Below are 21,282 nucleotides of genomic sequence, written 5' to 3' on the forward strand. Positions count from 1 at the left end.
GTGTCGGAGTCTAGGGGAGGTGAAGGGAGGTGATAGGGTAAGTGATGGCTTGTTAGTTTGTAAGCTAGGCGTGACGAAAGTCAGGTAGTGTATATGAGTTCAGGGGAGGCGACTGTTTATATGTAAGGTGTGAGAGTCAGAGGCAAGGGGAGGTAATTGAGTATGTAAGACATGGTGTATGGGTTAGTGAGTTAAGCCGGGTGTGGGAGGGGACTGTATATAAGGTGTGAGAGTCCAAGGCGAGGGGAGGTGATGGTTTGTATGTGCGGTAGGGCATGGTGTATTGGTTAGTGAGGTGAGGGGGTGTATGTGAGGTGAGTAGAGTTGTCGGAGGCGAGGGGAGGTCGTTTGTAATTTGTATGCAAGGTGTGAGAGTGAAGAGGCGAGGGAATGGTGACTGTTGATATGTAAAGTGTGAGGGTCAGAAAGCAAGGGGAGGTGATGGTTTGTATGTAAGCCAGGCATGGTTAGTGAGGTGAGGTGAGGGGACGGGAGTTGTCGGAGGCGAGCAGACTTGATGCTTTGTATGTATGGCATAGTGTATGCCATGAGTGAGTGAGGTGAGGTAGGTGTTGGAGGTGAGGTGGTGTGTCGGAGGCGATGGAAGGTGGTGAGTGGGTGGGTGGAGGTGACTATGTAAGCGTGACTCTGGCGGACTCCACAGTGGCCTAATTGGCTAAGGTGTGACGTCCCTTTGATCTGCCTTGTGATACGAGGTCTCCCGCTGACCTGGGGCCTCATTTATAACGGGTGCGTACGCACAAAAGACTGCGCACGCCAAGTTCACCGCAAGGTTTGGTATTTATAGAAAAAGAACTTGGCGGTAAACATGCGCAGCTCCACGCAAAGTTTGACCCATGCGTAGGCACTAAACAAAAGACCAAACGCGGAAAGCGCGACCTCGGGAGGTAGCTGGAAGAACGACCCGAAATTGGTTGAAGAAAAAAAATCAAAGGTCAAGTGTCACGATAGCCACTTTAACATTAGTTAATCCAGTTCGCAACGAAAACGCGGTTGTTTTGTTGTTTGGTAATGGTGGAAATAGGCCTACCTGGCCTATCCATAGCCACATGCATGTAATAGACGCTTGAAATTGTACGTTTAAGATAGGCCTGCGTTACATTTGGAAATACCCTACATTTTATTAACAATAACCACGGACCTTTCCAGTATCGGGCTATAATCGTATCGGTAGGCTATGAAGTGTTCCGAGTCTGCAAGGAATTACGTCAACATTTAAGCCAGTTGCAGAATCATCTGCTCGAGTCCCAAGTTCATCTGTAATGGTTGATTTTTTCAGCCATACAGGCAAGCGCAAGTGCCATACTAATGGAAAGTTTCGTTTCTCTTCTCTTCGTTGCATGTCATTTCTTTTCCATGCGGTTATTCGTCATCAAAGCAGAGGAGTGCATTTGACAGCTGGCCTTATACACTGATAATGTAAGTTTATAATACACACATTTAATAAATACAGACTAGAAAATGTCCATATGTCATGCTGTCTGTGGATATGTCGATTGACAGTTGGGGCGTCGCTTTGAACTGAAAGCAGACAGCTGCGCGCAGTGACCAACGGCAATTGTTGAAAAAAGTTTAAACCCGGTGCATATGAGGTGCGATGAGACAGCGAATAGATTACCGGCGAATTTCACATGGGGACATGCCATGTGAGATGTTTCCTTGACGCAGCTATTTTTCCCTTTGTTCACAACTCAATTAATACTAGCCTACATGTCCTTGACTTGGCAGGTTCATGTCCATGCCATCCTTATTTTATTTTATTTTTTTTACTTCTGGTATAGTGTGGTTTTTGTCAACATAACCATCCACATGCTGCAATTCAAGGTTTTATTTTGTAGCCTACGACTACCCAAACTTAACCGCTCCACTTTGCCCAACGTTCTCTAGGCCTATCTAATAAAACTGTTTGCTCCACATGTGGTAAATAGGCTATCTCGTCTGCTTTCCGCACGCCGTCCACAGATATAAATATTCATTTTGGGCGTTTCACTGAATATTCATAGATAATTATGGGTGTGTCCACAGGTGCGCACATTTGCCGCAACTTCAGAGTCAGTTGGGATTTATAAAGGGAAATCGACGTGGAACGTGCGTGCGCCATGCTTTATAAATCTGGATATTTTCTTGCGCACGCACATCCTGAGTTTCGTGCGTGCGCCATCTTTTGGCGCATTTCTTCCGCAAAGTTTTATAAATGAGGCCCCTGGTGTGGTCACATAAAGACCTCGGGGGGGAGACAGTAAACCTGTCATTAGTGTCATTAGTACCACCAGGGCAGGTATTCAAGGTATTCAAGGTATTTTAAGGGGTCCATTCTAATATCCTAACTCCCGTCCTCCTTTGCTCCCTTACCTGCTTGTGGCCTCGTGATGACATTACTGGCGACAGAAGTGTATTTCATTATTTCACAAAAGCACAATTCAAATGCAATTTTCTCATTTGCAATTGGGACGGTGAATGAAGAATAATCCCCTAAAAGTTGTTGTGGCTCGGCTGACGGCGAGGAATCTTTATTGTTTTCTCCACGGAGGCGGGGCGTCAGGGAACCGCAAGGCCACAAGTACAGGCCGAGGATGGGAGTCCTCGCATAATGGAGAGAACCTAAGGTAGTCAAGGTATTCAAGGTATTCAAGGTAGTCAAGGTATTCACGGTATCAGTTGTCAAGGTATTCACGGTATCTACTTGTAGGCCTGGGAGGGGAGATGGAGGGGCGAGGCTGGTAGCAGCTGATTTGTTCACTGGCACTCTGATGTGGTTTCACAGCCTATTGTTCGCTTGACAAAAATAGGAAACATTTTTAAACAGAGGTTGTGTTTGATCGCTGTGCATAGCAAAGTAACTTCCTCGTTTTCCACCTTGTGTGTTTTTTCTGTACTCCAGTCTCCAGGCAGCTGTCTTGTTTTGAAGCCATTTAGCGAATTCATAAGCGCTGCACGCTTTCTGGAGCAGCAGAAACATCCGCAGTGAGAACGAGGGAAGAGTGGAAACGGAGGAAGAGATAAAGAAAGAAGGAGGGATGGAAGGAAAGATGGGGAGAGGGAGAGAGAGAGAGAGAGTCTGGTGCTCTGCTCTGCGCACACGTGCACGCATGCGCTGCCACATCCAAGCACACATGCTGTCCCTGGCACACACACCCTCTCACACACACACACACACACACACACACACACACACACACACACACACACACACACACACACATACATACAAACACACACACACACACACACACACACACACACACACACGCTTGCTCTCTCTCTCTCTTTAATACTCTCTCACAGACACGCACACTTGCGTGCGTGCTTTCGTGCACGCAGACGCACACATGCACGCACATATGCTCACACGCTTGCACTCACACATGCACATCCACACCAGCTTCTCACTCACATCTTTACATGCGCACACACACACACACACACGCACACACACACACACACACACACACACACACACACACACACACACACACACACACACACGCACACACATGCACCCACCTACACACACACACGCGCACACACACACACATGCACACACATGCACCCACCTACACACATACACACACACACGCACACAAATCTACCTCAGTCACACATATAGGCACTGACACATGTACACACACATTACACAAGCTCCTCTCTGGCTGCCATGCACATGCACACACACACACACACTCACACTCACAGGAAAGCACATATCCACACAGTGCACATTACACACACATGCATGTGGGCGTGCACACACACAGACACGCAAGCTCTGTCTCTCGCTTCTGTACACACATGCACACCCCTCAGATGCACACGCTCACACACATGCACAAAATCTCACACATGCACAGTCTCTCTCTCTCTCTCACACACACACACTCACACACACACACACACACTCACACACACACACACACACACACACACACACACGCATGCTGGCTGGGTTGAATAAAGGCTAGTAGTTGCCATGGTAACGGCTGTGTGTCTGCAGTAGAATGGGTGTGATTCAGGCAGCTCACTTCAGGCACTGGGGGAGTGTGAGTCTTGGTAACCCCAGCCGACAACACACACACACACACACACACACACACACACACACACACACACACACACACACACACACACACACACACACACACACACACACACACACACACCACCCCCACCCCACTTCTCCACTGACTGCACAATCAGGCCTCTTGTTTTAGGCCTTCCTCCCTAAACGGAACTCTCTTGCTGTATGGAAAGGGGAGGGAAGTCACAGTGCACACGCATACACACACACACACACACGCACTCACACACACGCACACACACACGGGGAGGGAAGTCAACCGCACTCTCTCACACACACAGACCCCAACCCTGTGTCTCCTCCAAACACAGCAGTGTCCCCCACCCCCCATATCCGCAACCCCACTTCCACCCATGCAGCTGTGTGTGTGTATGTGTGTGAGAGGGAAGGCAACACTTCCACAGCCAGCCTTGTGTTTGTCAGTATGCTGTAAAAGTTAAAGTTGCTAATTTTCCCTGTTCTCTCTCTCTCTCTCTCTCTCTCTCTCTCTCTCTCTCTCTCTCTCTCTCTTTCTTTCTTTTTTTTCTTTTTTTCTCTCTGTCTGTCTGTCTGTCTGTCTGTCTGTCTGTCTGTCTGTCTGTCTGTCTGTCTTTTCTCTCTCTCTCTCTCTCTCTCTCTCTCTCTCTCTCTCTCTCTCTCTCTCTCTCTCTCTCTCTCTCTCTCTCTCTCTCTCTGCTCTGGCATGGGCAGCCAGCGGTGGCGTGTTCAAGAACAAAACACACACCTTCCTCATTAGTAGTATTAAGTCTTCAGTAGTATGTATTGTTCCGCTACAGATGGGCCCTAGGCCGTATAATTACTCGTGCATCATAATTGACCTTCCCTTCCTTATCAGTGTGAAACATGAGCAAGCCCCCTCACACCAGAAGAGGAGACCGTTGAAGATAGAGGAGATGGGGGAAATACTGAGGAAATCCTGAGTAGAGGGAGCATCAATAATGCAAAATATGACCAACCCAGCCGCCACCACCACCAGCCCCTCTGCTTCATTCATGAGGAGGGAGAGAGCAGGGGAGGAGGTGTTTTGATCGAGGTGTCATTCCTGCGTGCTCCCTCTCTCCCTCTCTCGGCCTATCCCCCCTCTTTCTCTCCTTTCTTTCTCTCTCTTTGGGGGTGGTGTGGACATGGCTATACTGTAGGATGCAGAGGTGTCATTCCTTCTCTCTCTCTCTCTCTCTCTCTCTCTCTCTCTCTCTCTCTCTGTCTCTGTCTCTCGCTCTCTCTGTCTCTCTCTCTCTCTCTCTCTCTCTCTCTCTCTCTCTCTCTCTCTCTCTCTCTCTCTCTCTCTCTCTCTCTCTCTCTCTCTCTCTCTCTCCTTTGTCCCGGTGGACAGTATGATGATGTGTGCTGCTGGATGTCAGTCCTGTGTGCCTTGTGTCTGTTTGTACTCTGCTGGGGAACTGTACACAGTGGGGAGGACCCTTTCATTTCGACATGGGGAACTTGTGTGTGTTCACACGTCCGTGTCTGTGTGTGTGTGTGTGTGTGTGTGTGTGTGTGTGTGTGTGTGTGTGTCGCTGTGTGCATGTGTGTGTGTCGCTGTGTGTGACGCTGTGTGTGCACGTTGCATGTGTGTGCACGTTGCATGTGTGTGCACGTTGCATGTGTGTCTGTGTGCGTGGCTGTGTCTGTGTCCTCGCTGTCATTCCGTCTGTGTGACGAGGAGCCCAGCCCAGTCTGGCGGAGGCACCTCCCTTGGCAGTGTAGTGTCATCTATTATACAGAACGCACGCTGCATAATCTACTGTAAACCCCAGCTGTGCACAGCCCCATTTAAAATACAAATTATTGCACATCATGAAGGAGGATCACTGGAGTTACTCAAAATTGGATGTTTGAAAAGTATTTATAAAGGTGCAAGACTAAGCTTAACGTTTGGACAAAGAGTTTTCTTCAGAGTGCCGCGAATTATTACACTGCCAGCATTAAATTGATGTCCCCCAAATGTGTATTTTTAACTCCTGCAGTAGACATGTCCTCCAGCCATCATTGTGTTGTTCTGCTTTTTTTCCCCTTCTTTCGTGCAAGCCCCAATTAATCTGTTGGCACATATGATGTATTACGAGTAAGCACAGATTTACTAGCGTCATTAAACTGCCTCACCGGGTTTCCTTTTTTTATTACATTGCCAACCGCCTTTTTTCCTCTTGTGAAAATTGAGCTCACTTCTTGAATCATGCTTTTGTCATGTCCCCAACGGAACATACACCCTAAAGCGCACCGTTTTGTGGTATGCAAGGAAGATTTAATGCACTTTTGGTTATGGTAGGGAGAGGTATTTGTTTCCATTTTCAGTCTCGTACGTTCACTACAACTAGCCTGTGCCAACAGAGCTGTTGTACGAGTTTCCTAGACTGAGGGCTTTCCTGGGGGTGTGTTTCTCGAAAGCGTAGTTGTTAGCCAGTTAGCAACTTGGTTAGTTGTCAATAGGAAATTGCATTGCAAACAACAAAGTAGCTAACATAGTTAGCAACTATGGTTTCGAGAAATGCACCCCTGAAACGGTCTTTCCTCATTTAAACATCACATACACACAAACGCGTCACACGCCGCAGCCATTATGGGGAGGTGCCCTGTTTTTTCTTTTTCCTTCAACTGTGTGACTACTGTCTTTGTGCCGTGTGCTTGCATTGTAAACATATGCTGTGGTGAGATGACAGGTGTGTGTGTGTGTGTGTGTGTGTGTGTGTGTGTGTGTGTGTGTGTCTGTGTGTGTGTGTGTCTGTGTGTCTGTGTGTCTGTGTGTGTGTGTGTGTGTAGTGGGGGAGGTGGTTGGTCAAAGAGGGGGACAGGTGTTTGTAGGAAGCTTGTGTGTGTGTTTTCTCTCTCGTTCACTCATGTGGTCAGAGACCCCAGATGGTGTTTTATCTCATCTCACAAGCACTGCTTTTCACAAACCAGCCTTTCCCCCACCACCTTCCCTCAGTCCCCCCTTTCACTCCAATAATAATGTTTAATAATACATACATAATAATTTTTGGTAATGGTCTGTTGCTTTTTCCAAAGAAAACCAACAACTATGTTCTGCTTGGAAAACCAAGTCTATGTCAACAGAGCAGCAGAAGGAAAAATAGTGCTTAGCAGAAAAAGTAAATGTCTCCTTTTGGCTCGCAGTGGGAAATGCAGCCATATTTGGCCTTTTGGGCCGTGAAATCAAACACAAGTGTGTCCAGAAAGCCTGGGGTATGGGGCTGTAATGGTGGGGTGAACATGAGCTGCCGTCCTCCTCAGACAGATGCCATTATCTATCTGCTGTCCTTCCGCTCCTGGAAAGAGATTTTCATTTCTCCTCCTCCCGGGGCCCTGTTTAGGGCCGGCTGCTCTCTTGGATGCATTGTCACATACGACACACACAAACTGATCTTGTCTATGCACATTACACACACGCTCACACACGCTCACACACGCTCACACACGCACACACACACACACACACACACACACACACACACACACACACACACACACACACACACACACACACACACACACACACACACACACACACACACACACACACTCCTCTTGTCAGACTCAGACTGATGTTTAAAGCATCCTGTAACTCATACCTGTAAGTCCCCTCAGTGCAGGCTCCTCTCCTCTCCACTAGCATCTCCTCCTCTCCTCTCCTCTCCTCTCCTCTCCTCTCCTCTCCTCTCCTCTCCTCTCCTCTCCTCTCCTCTCCACTCCACTCCACTCCCCTCCACTAGCATCTCCTCTCCACTAGCATCTCCTCCTCTCCTCTTCTCTCCTCCTCTTCTCCTCTCCCCTTCCTCTCCTCTCCCCTTCCTCTCCTCTGCTCTGCTCCTCTCCTCCTCCTCTATTCCTCTCCCCTTCCTCTCCTCTCCTCTCCTCTCCTCTCCTCTCCTCTCCGTAAGCAGATGGCCAAGACATTAAGGGCCAGATGTGATGAGAGCTTCCTCTGCGCCAAGACTGCTCTCTCTCTCTCTCTCTCTCTCTCTCTCTCTCTCTCTCTCTCTCTCTCTCTCTCTCTCTCTCTCTCTCTCTCTCTCTCTCTCTCTCTCTCTCTGACCCAAGTTGTATGTCTACCTTCCCTTCCGTCCATCCTTTATTCATTAAGTGCCAGTAAGACCCAGTGTACAACTGGCCCATCATCATCTCCAGATGAGCATGATAAAGCTAAAGCACGCACAACTACTTTTATTATGGCGCTTGGCCACAGTAGGAAGGTCAAACAACAAACAAACAAACAAAGAGTCTACTACATCAGTATGCTCCCATTTATGTATTTAGGGGGGCACTGTGGCACAGCACGCTAAGGCCCTCCACATATGGGCTTGGATGCCCGTGGGGACCCAGGTTCGGGTCTGAGGGTGAGTTTGTGCTACAGTATAAGCTTAGAGACAGATGGATGAATCCCAATGTGAGAGGAAAGCCCCATAAGATAAACAATGCACAAGCAAAACATGATGAAATACTGCGGATGCTGCTTGACAACATTTTATGCTGTTTCGGTGCTCTCCTCCTAATGCAACATGCAAAACAAAAATAAAATAAAAGCATTGAGTAATGTCCAATGAAACCAAACTGTTCGCAGTTATTGTCCTTGACCATGCTCTGATGGGGGTCTCGGTCTCTTGAACAAAATATTGGAAAGAATTTAACGGAAATGTTGCATGGATCCAATTGTGCAGTTAGCAGCGTGCCGGTACTCTACACGTCACTGTGCAGGTTGGTCAGTAGAGCTCTAGATCTATCGGTCAGCAACCCATTTACTTTCTCGAGGGTTTGCACGCAACGTCTGACTATTGATCTTGTTTTGGTAACTTCTGAAGTGCTTTCTTCTGCCTGAGCGTGTGGCGTGTTTGCGACTTCAAAGCTGCTGCTGACGTCACTGACGTGGCCTCCGGTCTCTCCATTCGATACCGTCCGTCCCGCTCAGCTGGGAAAGATGTTGCGGTCAGTGAGGCAAAACAGACGGACAGTTTTGACTTGTGTGTTGTGTTTCAATCAATCCGTTGACCTCCTTTGACTCCATGTGACCAAAACACACCAGAGCAGATGAGCTGTGAAAGTGGAGATTGATGATGATGATGACTGGTGGAGAGAGTGTCTCTGGTGGAGAGTGGAGAGAGTGTGTCTCTTTGTGCAGCGCCACTCAGGCATGCAGACATCCTCCCTCTCAGGATGAGAGATTCACGAGAGGCCTCGTGTTAATGCTGTCTGTTGCTGTTTTGATTTTATCTGATTGCTCATTATTACTGCTGGGTATAGTTTCCGAAAGTGGCACATCAGCAGACATTGACTGTATATCGGTGTGTACACATACACTATAGTACACGCACACACACACACACACACACACACACACACACACACACACACACACACACACACACACACACACACACACACACACACACACACTGTACACACACACCTGGACCTGATCCAAAAAGCTCAGGCCGTGTCCCATGGCTTCCATTACGGCGGGTCGGATTCTGCTCTGATGGAAGAGGTTTTAGAGAGCGGCCGGCTCTCTGCTGATGCTGATGGAATGGATGGGAAGCATTACAGGATGCTCTGATATGGCCTGATAGGAGACCAGGCTTATAAATGAGGAGTGGAAAAATCAATCCATCCAGCCGTCTTGCTGCCCCGTGCCATGCTGCTACTGTACCGGCCCATCCCGATGTGTGGGTGTGGCCCTGTGGCCCTGTGTGTCCGTGTGTGGGTGTCCGTGTGTGGGTGTCCGTGTCCGTGTGTGCCTGTGTCCGTGTGTGCCTGTCCGTGTGTGCCTGTCCGTGTGTGCGTGTCTGTGTGTGTGTGTGTATGTGTGTGTGTGAGTGTGTCCGAGTGTGTATATGTCTGTGTTGAGTATGGGGGTGGTGATGGGGGAGGGACTCCATAGCTGATAAGCAGCTTTGGCCGTCTAGCCAGTAGCAGGCTTACACTAGGTCTATACTCTCCTCAGTGGGGAGCAAACTGGGCTCGGATCCTCTACATCAGCAAGTTAATGAGCGGTAATGCATTGGCGTATCAATGGTGCATTTCTCAACATTGTCCGTGCTAACAGCTAACATAGCAACTTATTTGGTTGCAATTCAATTCCACGTAGGCAACCTACTAAGATGCTAACTGGTTAGCAATGCCACTTTTGAGAAACTGGTCCAGCGGTGGGAGTACTGTCTAGAGATATGAACGGATGTGGAGTTTTTTAGGTCACTACAAATATTTCTTAAAATACTTTTTTTTTAAACATGTTTTTTTCAGGAGTATATAAAGCCTTAAAAAGAACACTGGCTTATTATAGGAGTCCAAATCTGACATGAATCTGAAATTGTGGAGTAATGATGCCTTGTAGTGACTGTGTGCTGTGCATTCCACAGGCTTGATTTGTGTGCTTAGTGGCTGCCTTGGCCACAGCTCTGATCCCAGATCAGTCAGGTTGTAATGCTACTGAAGTTACTCCAGCAAATATGGAGGCCATGTGGTAGTAATTGTTACAAGCCCACAGTTAAAGCTCTGATGTGCTATGCGGTGATGTACTGTACTGTCTAATGTGTGTTGTGTGGTCTTGGCTTTGGCTAAAATGGCCAAGGCACTGTACTGTTACGCCAGGGACCAGGGTTTGATTCCTGGCCCAAGGTCATTTCCCCAAATCTACCCCATCTCTCCCACTCACTTGCTGTCACCATCTCACATTGTCCTGTAAACTTGAGGCACAAAAGCCACTAAAATGTAAAATCTAATACGTGCTACTGTTTTAAACTACACATCTTCTTAATGTATGGTGTGCATAGTTATCTTGTTGTGTTTAATGTCAATTGTGTTATTTTGTCATAATGTGTAGTGGCAGTCATGTGATACGATCACATGATGAGACATTTCTAATTAGCCCTGAAGAAGGTTGCACGCAATCGGAATGAAACACAGACTTCAAACCCTCTCTCTGTACCTCAAAATCTAATATGTATTGTGTGAGCTGCTGTGCTAATCTCACCTCTCTCGTTTTCTCTTGTTCGTCTATTGCAGGAGACCCTTCAGCAGCTGGTGATGATGCCCCTCCCCAATGTGCTGGTGCTGGGCAGGAACCCTCTCAGCGGTAGGTTTCCCAGGCAACGCTACCCCACGCCAGGCCACATCAGGCAAGGCCATGTGCCAGCAGGGCTCTAATTAACACCTGCCAACCGGCCAAAGGCTGGTGGAAATTCAGTTTGACTGGTAGAAAAGAAAACTTACCACTTAGCCACTTTGATCCATTAGTGTTTGGCCAGTAAGATTAACGTCTAAAAGCCATTTTGGCTAGTGATGATGGTTAATTTAGAGCCCTATGTGTCGTGCCATGCCATTCCCTTTCTTCAGGCTCTTTGGGCCTGTATCTCCCTGCATCTTCTCTGACTGGCTGCTTCTGTACCTATTCTCTTTGGCTCCCGCTTTCACACTCTTTTTTTCTCTCTGTCCATCTCTGGCCTCTCAAGCTAGGTCTCTGTCTCTCTCTATTCCTCTCTCTCGCTCTCTCTCGCTCTCTCTCGCTCTCTCTCTCTCTCTCTCGCTCTCTCTCTCCATCTCTCCATCTCTCCCTGTTTAATATCCTCTACACTGGGCCACAGGGATATTTTTACTGACTGGAAATTGTGTGGAGATATAAAGTTGCCATTTTCCCATAGATTTGGTTTGGAAAAAGTTTTTTTCCCCACCGAGTTAATGTTTGGCCATGCTGGATCATGGTTCCTTTAACCTACACATTGCTGTTGTTCTATTAATGTTTCTGATTAATGCTGGACACACGTTGTTGTGTTGCTTTTCTGATTCACTGGGTGGTTTTCTTAGAGCACTGTGCACATTATGCACTTCATGTATTATTATTATTTATATTTGCAAATGATTGAGCTATATGACTGACCTGGATGTTTGTGGCACTTGGAAAAAAATCAGTCAGGAGGTGCTCATATACTGTAGATCATGAACCGTTCTGCGTCAGCGTGTGTCGTGTCGTGTCTTTATTGTGCTGCGTCCAAAAGTAGCCTTATAACATAGCTGTATAGCTGCTGTTTGGCTCTCGATAAAGGTCTAAGTCGGTCTTCAATATGTATGTTGCGTCATTCTGCCGCACACAATACCGGTTCATATAAGAAGGGTCCACTCGGATAGTTATTACTCATTTTTAGGTTACTGGCTAAACCGTACACTATTGAATTAGAGGAAACAAAGGCCACTCTATTTACGTATAGTACCAAGTGTATATGCACTGTATGCAGTCATCTCCTGCCTTGCTATCAGCAGCTTTAGTGCATTATATCTGAGTGAAGCAGACTGGTGGCTTTTGGGAACGCGAGTCGATCTCGAGTTCATCTGAGTGGATATTGCAGCTTCATTGTGTTGCATTAGGGCGACCTTTGTGCTCCCTAGTTCCTGTGCTGGCGGTGGCAGAGGCAGAACATCTGGGAGCGGTTGTCCATGTGGCTTTTATTATGTAGTCATTAGGGCAGCGTGGGGGAGGGGCACATTATCAGCACCGTGGGGGGGGGATACAACCCTCGGGCACTAATGGAGTCTCTCGTCACTAGCTTGCTCACTTCTTTTGGTCATTGTTTCTTTTTCTCCCCTTCAGTGTTCATCTTTTTTGTTTCCATGGCCTCATTTAGATGAGAGGCATTTAATTCAGAATTAATCCCGCTTTGAAAACGTCATGTAAACACTTCACAATTCGGAATTAAATGAAAGTTCAATGTTAAAGGGACAGTTTGGTCAATTTCAACATGCAGTTGTAATGCTCACACTACCCTGGACTTGTCAGTGCCTGAGATTTTTTTTCCTTCTTCTTCAACCGTTTTCGAGATCCTGGTCATTGTAATGGGGGCAGCTCTTTGTTTACATTTCAAAAAAACATTTTTATTTATTCCCAAAAACATCCAAAAGGTTATAAAACATCAGCAGACAACTAGCAAACAGCAGTACCTTTTGGGAAAATATTTGGAGTTGGCCTATGTTTCATTTTTTAAAAATGTAAACAAACGCTGCCCCCATTAGAATTGCTCATATCTCGGAAAGGGCTGAGCCGAAAAATGTGGCATCACCAGGTACTGACAAGTCAAGGGTAGCGTGAGCAATACAACTGCATGTTGAAATTGACCAAACTGTCCCTTTAACTTGACGGAACTATTCAATTCAGATTTATTCATTCAGATTTTAAAACGTCATGTAAATGTGGCCAATGAGGCTCTTTCTCTCGCCCTGTTGTTCTTTCCCTTTCCCCATTTCCTGTCTCCCGAACTCTTGCTGTCTCTGTCAAAAGCCCCTCTATTTTGACATTTTAACATGGAGCTCTTCATCAAAGAAGCTGTTGTAGTTTCATCTCTTCATATAATATCCCTCTTTCTGTCAACACACCTTGCTCTCCATTTTGCTGTCTGTCTTCCTGTTTTCCTGTCTCCTTTACTGAACTCTTGCCATCTCTCTCCCAAAACCCACTCGGTTCTGTGTTTCAGTGTAAGCGTTTAGCTTTTCATCACAGAAGCTGTTTGATTCCGGTTGTCTAGCGTCACACAGCTCCTTTCATCACGCTGATGGGAATTTACATTTACAGGGCTGTCAGCGCGTTAGAGATTCAGCTTTTAAAACACACTACCCCAGCTCACAGCTCTGAGGAACTAACTACACCACAACCGGCATCTTTTACAAGCTCTGCAGATGAAGTCTTCCAGTAATACAGTAGGCACCACCACAGTTCATGACAGCTGCCTGTCTCCCCATTGGTTCCAGATGAACACAGACAACTGCAAAGAGACACTGGGGCCCCCATGACAGGTGGAGAGAGCCAGAGAGACGGGGAGAGGTAGGGAGAGAGAGGCATACAGACAGACACAGACAGAGAGAGAGGGAGAGGAACAAGGAGAGACAGAGGGGGACAGCGGGAGAGCGGGAGACTCCCACATTTGAGGGGTGGTAGGAAGGGAGCTGTCAGCTTCGCTACTAGTGGCAGCCCACCGGCCAAATTATGTTTTGCCTTTGGTAACAATATCAACAGCCTTTCCTAATCAAATTACAGCAATTACAGTTAGATTGCAAATGGAATTAAAGCCGCTTAATCAGGAACCCACAAAGCTCAGTGTTTTTTTATGTTATGACCTGATTTGAGCCATGCTTTCCTGTTTCTAGAGCCAGACCAGTGCAATGACATTACAGAACAGTTACAGTTGACCGAACAGCTCAAGTCCCTTGAACCATTCAGTGATATTGTTAAAATGTGTTGTGGATTAAAATCGTAAACTGTGCCTTTTCATCGAAAGGGTCTGATTCAAGACCAGTTTGGTTGAGGCTGTTTATTTTGTTGTTGTTATCAAATGATAGACAGCTAATGTAGTTACCCCAATACCAGATCAAGTTAAAGCTGTTACACTGTTGTGTGTGTGCTGACTCAGTTTCGTCTTCGTGAATGTCAGAGGCTGTTAAGAAAATGAAATCTTGTCCCTAAGGATCATTTTGTGGACACACACACACACACACACACACACACACACACACACACACACACACACACACACACACACACACACACACACACACACACACACACACACACACACACACACACACACACATTCCAAGTCTTGAAATATGTCTCTGGTCAGGCCTCTGGAAACAGATCTTGGGTGAAACACCACGGCAATGTCTCCTCTGCTCTGTTCCTCTTATTGTGTTTGCCAGTGACTAACAATGACACAGTAGAGGGAAACAAGCTCGTACAGGGAAATTCACACATTTCATACAGTACAAGGCCAGGTGGTGGTTGTGGTGGTGGTGGTGGTTGTGGTGGTGCTGTTGTTATAGCAGCTGTGTGCATACTAGCTTGATAAATCATTTACACACACAGCAATGACAGAGTTCCGCAATAAGAATGTGAATGTAGAGAGATGCATTCAGACATCATAGGAGACGTGTCTCTGTTGAAAGGTTGAAAACCCACCGCTATATCCTTCCGGTTGTCTGGAGTGTGACTCATCCTCCAGGACACGGAGAGAAAAGAGGGGGGTGTTCCACCCAATCCTAACCCCAACCCCCACCCCTGCTCTTGGGGACCTCTTTCCTCTTTACACCTCGCTCACTCTCCTCCACACACAATGGGCCAACAGGAAAAGGCTCTGCCATGAGTTGGTCAGCCGGTGTCCTCCCCGTGACCCCGCAGACATGCACTTCCTGCCCTGCCAGGAAGAGAGGGGGCCAGGGGGCATGGCCAACCATGATGATGATGATGATGATGATGATGATGATGATGATGATGATGATGTGCCACAATCTTCCCCTGTTGGCAATGCTTTCACATGAACGACATTAACGTCAACTGTCAGCGATTGGTCACTCACTACTCATTTCAAAGAGTCCAGATCAAAAATGAATTACGAAGTAATTGATGTGGTAGTAAAATCAGGCTATGACGAGCCATGATGAAGATGATGATGGTGGTGGTGATGATGATGATGATGATGATGATGGTGGTGATGATGGCGATGTGTCACAATCCTCCCCTGGTGGAAATGGTGTCACCGCTGTTTCCTTTAGGATCAATAAAGACACTCAACAGTTCCAAGAAATGGCATTTCAAATCACAGGAATCAAGAATCATTTCTCCATCATGTTGAGAAGGAGGGAAAATGAATAACTGGTGCTGTCTTTCACAAACCCTCTCCTCTCCACAAACCTCCTCTCCTCTCCACAAACCCTGTCCTCTCTGTCCTCCTCATCCTCCTTTTCCCCTCTTTTCCTCCATCTCTTCGCATTCTTCCGTGAGCCTCTTTTAAATTATTCATCCAGGCGGGCTGCCTGCTGCTTATCTTGGGCGCTTGTGGAGATTTGCGCTCATGAATATCTGCGCTGGGCTGGGCTGTGCTGGCTTTCCTCCTCAGTGGCTCCTTGCTTCTTAGGAGCCTGTCACTACAGACACACACACACACACACACACACACACACACACACACACGGGCGCGCGCACACACACACACGGGCATGCATACACACACACACGGGCATGCATACACACACGTATATAAAGGCTGCATCAGTACGCTGTACGCTAGTGGCTACCATCTCTGTGAAATCTGTAAAACCTTTTCAAGTCAAATATGCAGTAATGTTTGGTGTATATTTCACATGCAAAGCATAAATAAATTGTGTCTTCCAGGTGAATATAAAGGAGGGTTCTGTGGCGACACAAATATGAAGGCTGCATCAGTGCACTGTACGCTAGCTTACCCCTCTGTGAAACCTGTAAAACCTGCCCACACAAATATGCACATTTTCAAGGCAAATGTACAGTATGGTTTTGCCTGTATGGTATACATGCCAAACATTAAAGACAGTTGAAGAATGTGTGTTTTCCAGGCGAACGGAGATGAGGAATCTGTGGCGATTGTACATGGTGAAGGATATTTGCCTTTATCAGTCTCTGTTAGCCATCGTTGCTTTGAGGTAGCCTTGAAAGAAACACTGCATGAAATACACCAGTGATTGTGGTGAGGTTTGCCATCGATCTCTTGCACAGGCATGCAAGCTCACCTGCTGCTTCAGAATCAAACAAAAAAGGAAAACCCTGATCGATACCTGAACAGAGCTGCCACTGGTTAGGATGAAAGGCCTTATGAATCACTGGCAAAAATCCCCAGTAACATTTGAAACCACGTTGGGAAAAAATCTACAGTATGTCTGTCCCAAGGTATGCACAGCTTTCTGCTTGTGTGTACATGGTGTACTAGGCTAGCCATGGCTGTGGCTGAACAGAATTAAATACAGGTCAGCGGCTAGCTTTTCCCTCTTCCACTTCAGATGAGGGAATGTTGTTTATACTTTAATGTGTCCCAAAACATCCTGTTGGTTTAGCTGAGAACTTTTCGCCTCGTCACCAGCGCTACGTCCTGTGTGACTGTGACTGTGAAATTACTGTCAAATCATGTCTGAGATCATGTCGTTTTTTTGCACTAGCAGTAAATATTGTAAAGGCGGCTTGTTTTCTTGGGTTTTCTTTTTGAGGGTTTGCGATTTTAATTATCAGAGTTGTTTTGTTTTCTAAGTGCCATTGTGTGTACATATGTTTGTGAATAGAGTGTTGTATGTTGTCTGTTGTGGTGCTGAGTGGCTTGAAATTTTAATGAATGATTGTGAAAAACAAGGCAATATTGCATGTCTACAGATATGGTGTTATCATATTACTGTTTGTGTTGTTGTGGGGCGGCTGAGTGTGTACAGTATATGGTGTTATTATATTACTGATTATGTTGTTGTTTTGTTTGTGGGGCGGCTGAGTGGCGTCATTATTCTCCTGTTTTAGACTCTGCATCCTCTGAGTAGTGATTTATGACCAGCTGTGCTTCTGCTGCTGTGGCGGTTTGGTATGGTTGTGTGGGCGGCGCGGTGTCATGTTTGGCCTTTCTCTTTTGCTCGTAATCAGAACTTGTAGAACAATGTACAAGCATCACTCAACAACACAAAGCATCAGTCAACACGGCGCCTCATTAAGGGTCAACGGCTGCTGTTAGAAAGCCCCCCACCTGCCCCCAACAAAGCAGTTCTGTCTCCCTCTTCACAGACATTATTTTAGCCTTGTTTGCTCATCAGACCCCCTGGACGGCTGCCCCGTCAGTGTTATCAATGAGAGACAACAGCACTTATTTTGTTATACTGTTTGCTCTTGTCGTTTCTATTGCCAAACATTGAATATATGGGAGAGGCAGGGTGCCGCTGTGGGGCAATTACTCTTAAGTGTTGATGGCAAATGAGTTGATTGCTGACTAATTGGTAATGTTTGATTTGTCTGTGTGTGTGTGTGTGTGTGTGTGTGTGTGTGTGTGTGTGTGCGTGTGCGTGTGTGTGTGTGTGTGTGTGTGTGTGTGTGCGTGTGCGTGTGCGTGTGCGTGTGTCCTGTGTGTGTGCGTGTGTGCGTGTGTGCGTGTCTGTGTGTCTGTGTGTGTGCATGTGTTTTTTTTCTTGTGTGCAGAGCAAGGGCTGGAGGAGATGCAGAAACTGCTGCTGCTGCTGCTGGGATGTGCGGTCCAGGTAAGTACCTTGCTGAACTCACTGCCCGTTATGTCATGTGTAGTGGCAACACTGTTCTGTTACAAGGTTTACTGAATGCTCAGTTGAGAGTGCAATAAATATCTATTATTTCTAAAAATGTTTATTTCTATTATTTCTAAAATGTATTATTCTTTAAATATGTTTAAAATTGTTTGTGTATGTGCTTGTTAAAAGCTTGTAGACAAGTCTTAGATGATTCTTGCGCTATGGGATCTTAACCAGACCGACATTTAGCTAAATGTGTTTTTTTATTTATAATTTGATGAATTAGTCAAAGTTGCAACATATGAAGAAGTCATGAAGAGAGGAGGAGAAGTGTATCTGGCTTCCTCCATGTAATGTATGGCACCCAGCAGTCTCACTTACTAAAGCTCAGAGACCTCACTCCTACTGTAAAGCCCCATGACTGTGACAGGTGCCAGGTGGTGTAGTAGAACAGCCTGGTAAATAGTAAAGAGGCTTGCAGAGCCGACCCAGTGGGAGGCCTGCTCTGCCCTAGACGACCCCGCAGCTGCATCACCTGTGTGGCTGTGCAAGCCAGCGTACAGCCCTGGGAGAGTGTCATGGTGGACGCTAACTAACATGTGACCTCAGGAGGATAGGATTAGAGCTGCTAGCTATACGATGATACATCAAGAGGCTATGAGCCCTGGTCCTCGTAAGAGTAAGGACTGCTTAATGTGTACAGTACACGTACCAAGGGTGACTGCAAGTGCAGCTGCAATAGGATTTTTTAAAGATGCACCACACGTGGTGGTGGGAGAGGTGGAGTCTCTGTGGTGCAGTGGTGGTAGGGTTCATCTTCTAAAATCGAGAGCTCATATTCATCATAGGCTGACTGCGACTCAGTAGATATCTGTGTCATTTTGTCCCAATGAAATGATCATCATCTGGTGATATCTGATCATATTTGTTGAGCTGTGGTAGGAGAGTCACATTGGTACAGTACAGTCACTTGTGACTCATTGTTAAGCTATAGGATCAATACTCTTAAGTCTGTCTCCGTCACACCACCTTTGACCCCTTAGCTGATGAGTATTACTGTGCCTCTTAAAGACACACCAGCTTCCTTCAAAAATTAACCGTTGCTGCCGGTGTGTTTGGTTACTTGGTGGTGAGAACGCTCCTGCCTACATTCCGTAGCTGACAGCTCAGTCTATTAGCCAGCCAATCAGGGCCCAGCATGGCTCTTCTCTGTTTGGGGAAGCTTTGCTTGTTTGACCCCTTGAAGACCCCTTGTGAACATTCCAGACTTGCAGACTTGCCGACCGAGTGGCCTCCTCACTGTCCTCTTTCTGTCTTTCTCTCTTCCTGTCTTCTCTCTGTCTCTGTCTCTGTCTCTGCCTCTCTCTCTCTCTCTCTCTCTCTCTCTCTCTCTCTCTCTCTCTCTCTCTCTCTCTCTCTCTCTTGCTGCCCTCCTTTTGTTTTCCAGTGTGAGAAAAAAGAGGACTACATTGAGAGGATTCAGACTCTGGACTTTGACACAAAGGCGGTCATCGCTTCGCACATCCAAGAGGTACAGTATATATATAACTAAGAGGGCCACACACAGGAGGGAGCAAGGCACATTTACAAAAAAAACCCTTCTCCCTCCTTGTTCCTTGACCTATTTTGATCAAAAGTTGAGATATCGCCACCATTTTTTCTCGCCGCAATCAGTCACGTGGAGATAACACATTTTTATCTGAGGAAGCTCACGAGAGGAAGGCGTGTGCAGCCTTTTAGGTCATCGTGTGGCCCCTGCGGTGTCAGAAACCGTTTTGTAACCCAGCAACCATCACATCCATTCTCTCCCTCTCAATCCCTCCCTCCCTCATTCATTCTCTCCCTCCTTCTCTCTCATTTTCTATCTCCCTTCCCTCCCTCTCTCCTTCCCTCCTTCCCTTCCTCTGTCCCTCATCACCTGTGTCTGCTGGGAGGTTGCATGGTACTACAAGTACTCACACACACACACACACATACACGCAAACACATGCATCGACACATCCACTCTCTTCCTCCTTTTCTGTCTCTTTCTGAATAGAATGTCTCTCTCTATCTCTATCTCTATCTCTCTCACACACACACACACACACACACACACACACACACACACACACACACACACACACACACACACACACACACACACACACAAGCACACACACACCACTTAGCACACATGTACTAAATGTATGTTTTTTTGCCTCTGCTGTGTGTGTGTGCTTGCTGCGATTCAAGGTGACCCACAACCAGGAGAACGTGCTGGATCTGCAGTGGCTGGAGGGGGGTGAGGCGGCCCCTGAGGACCTGGACTCCTTCTCCAGGAGCCTGGCCTTCCACCTCAAGCGCCTGGTGGACGAGAGAGACGACCAGCTCGAGGTACACAGACCCCCATTACCCCCCCACCCCCCACCTCAAGTGCCTGGTGGTACACACAGCCTCTCAACAGCAACACCACCCGACGGCCATCCCCCATTAGTGCAACACGTGGCACAACACACAAAAAGCAGAAATGTGTGAAAACCCCAAGTGAAAAAAGTGGAAAACCCCAAGAGTTCTGCACTATCAGCACACCAGAAAAAGCTTTTCACCCCCAGCACCAGTGCAGCAACCTACTGAGTTGTTAACTGGCTAGCAATGACGCTTTCGAGAAACGGAGTCCAGTTCAGCACACAAGTCTGCAAGCTCCAATGGCTATGCATTAACAAGATGAGAATGAGTCCTTCGGCACCACTTGCTTGCAGTACTGTAGTACAATGCATTACTGTTCACTATCCCACAGGACCCTATACAGGCAGTTACACATTAACAACTTGTCAAAAACATTCTTTCACCCCCAGTTGCCATGCAGTGCAATGCAGTACAACATAGCAAGCATACAAGCCTCTTCTCTTGTGCATTTAAAATAACTCAGAAAACACCTCATCACTAACTCCAGTGTAGTGCTGTGCACTGCCTTACAAACGCAAAGTGCGGTAACTACACCAACATTGAAACTGAAACTGAGAAAAATGCCTTCAAAGCCTTGGCATTAGGTTGGATGTTGTAGTTACTACAAATTTGTCATAGCAAACGGGACACATCTAGACCATAAGGCTTTCTCACAAGACAAGAGGTGTAATGAAGATCATTTTTCAGTCTTAACTCCATTTTGACAAAACATGTAGTTACTG

General features: G+C 46.8%; 1 protein-coding gene across 5 annotated transcripts in view; it reads left to right on the plus strand.

The window, feature by feature from the left end:
• The window catches only part of LOC134441292 (girdin-like), a 100,914-nt gene that overhangs the window by 20,054 nt on the left and 59,578 nt on the right, over positions 1-21,282 (plus strand). For all 5 annotated transcript variants that reach the window (XM_063191543.1, XM_063191539.1, XM_063191540.1 and 2 more), the window contains exons 4-7: positions 11,093-11,162; positions 18,048-18,106; positions 19,560-19,643; positions 20,348-20,488. In XM_063191543.1, coding sequence (XP_063047613.1) covers positions 11,093-11,162; positions 18,048-18,106; positions 19,560-19,643; positions 20,348-20,488 — 354 coding nt within the window. The remainder of the gene's footprint in view (positions 1-11,092; positions 11,163-18,047; positions 18,107-19,559; positions 19,644-20,347; positions 20,489-21,282) is intronic.

Source organism: Engraulis encrasicolus, chromosome 24, assembly GCF_034702125.1.
Source record: "Engraulis encrasicolus isolate BLACKSEA-1 chromosome 24, IST_EnEncr_1.0, whole genome shotgun sequence".
Lineage (NCBI taxonomy): Eukaryota > Metazoa > Chordata > Actinopteri > Clupeiformes > Engraulidae > Engraulis > Engraulis encrasicolus.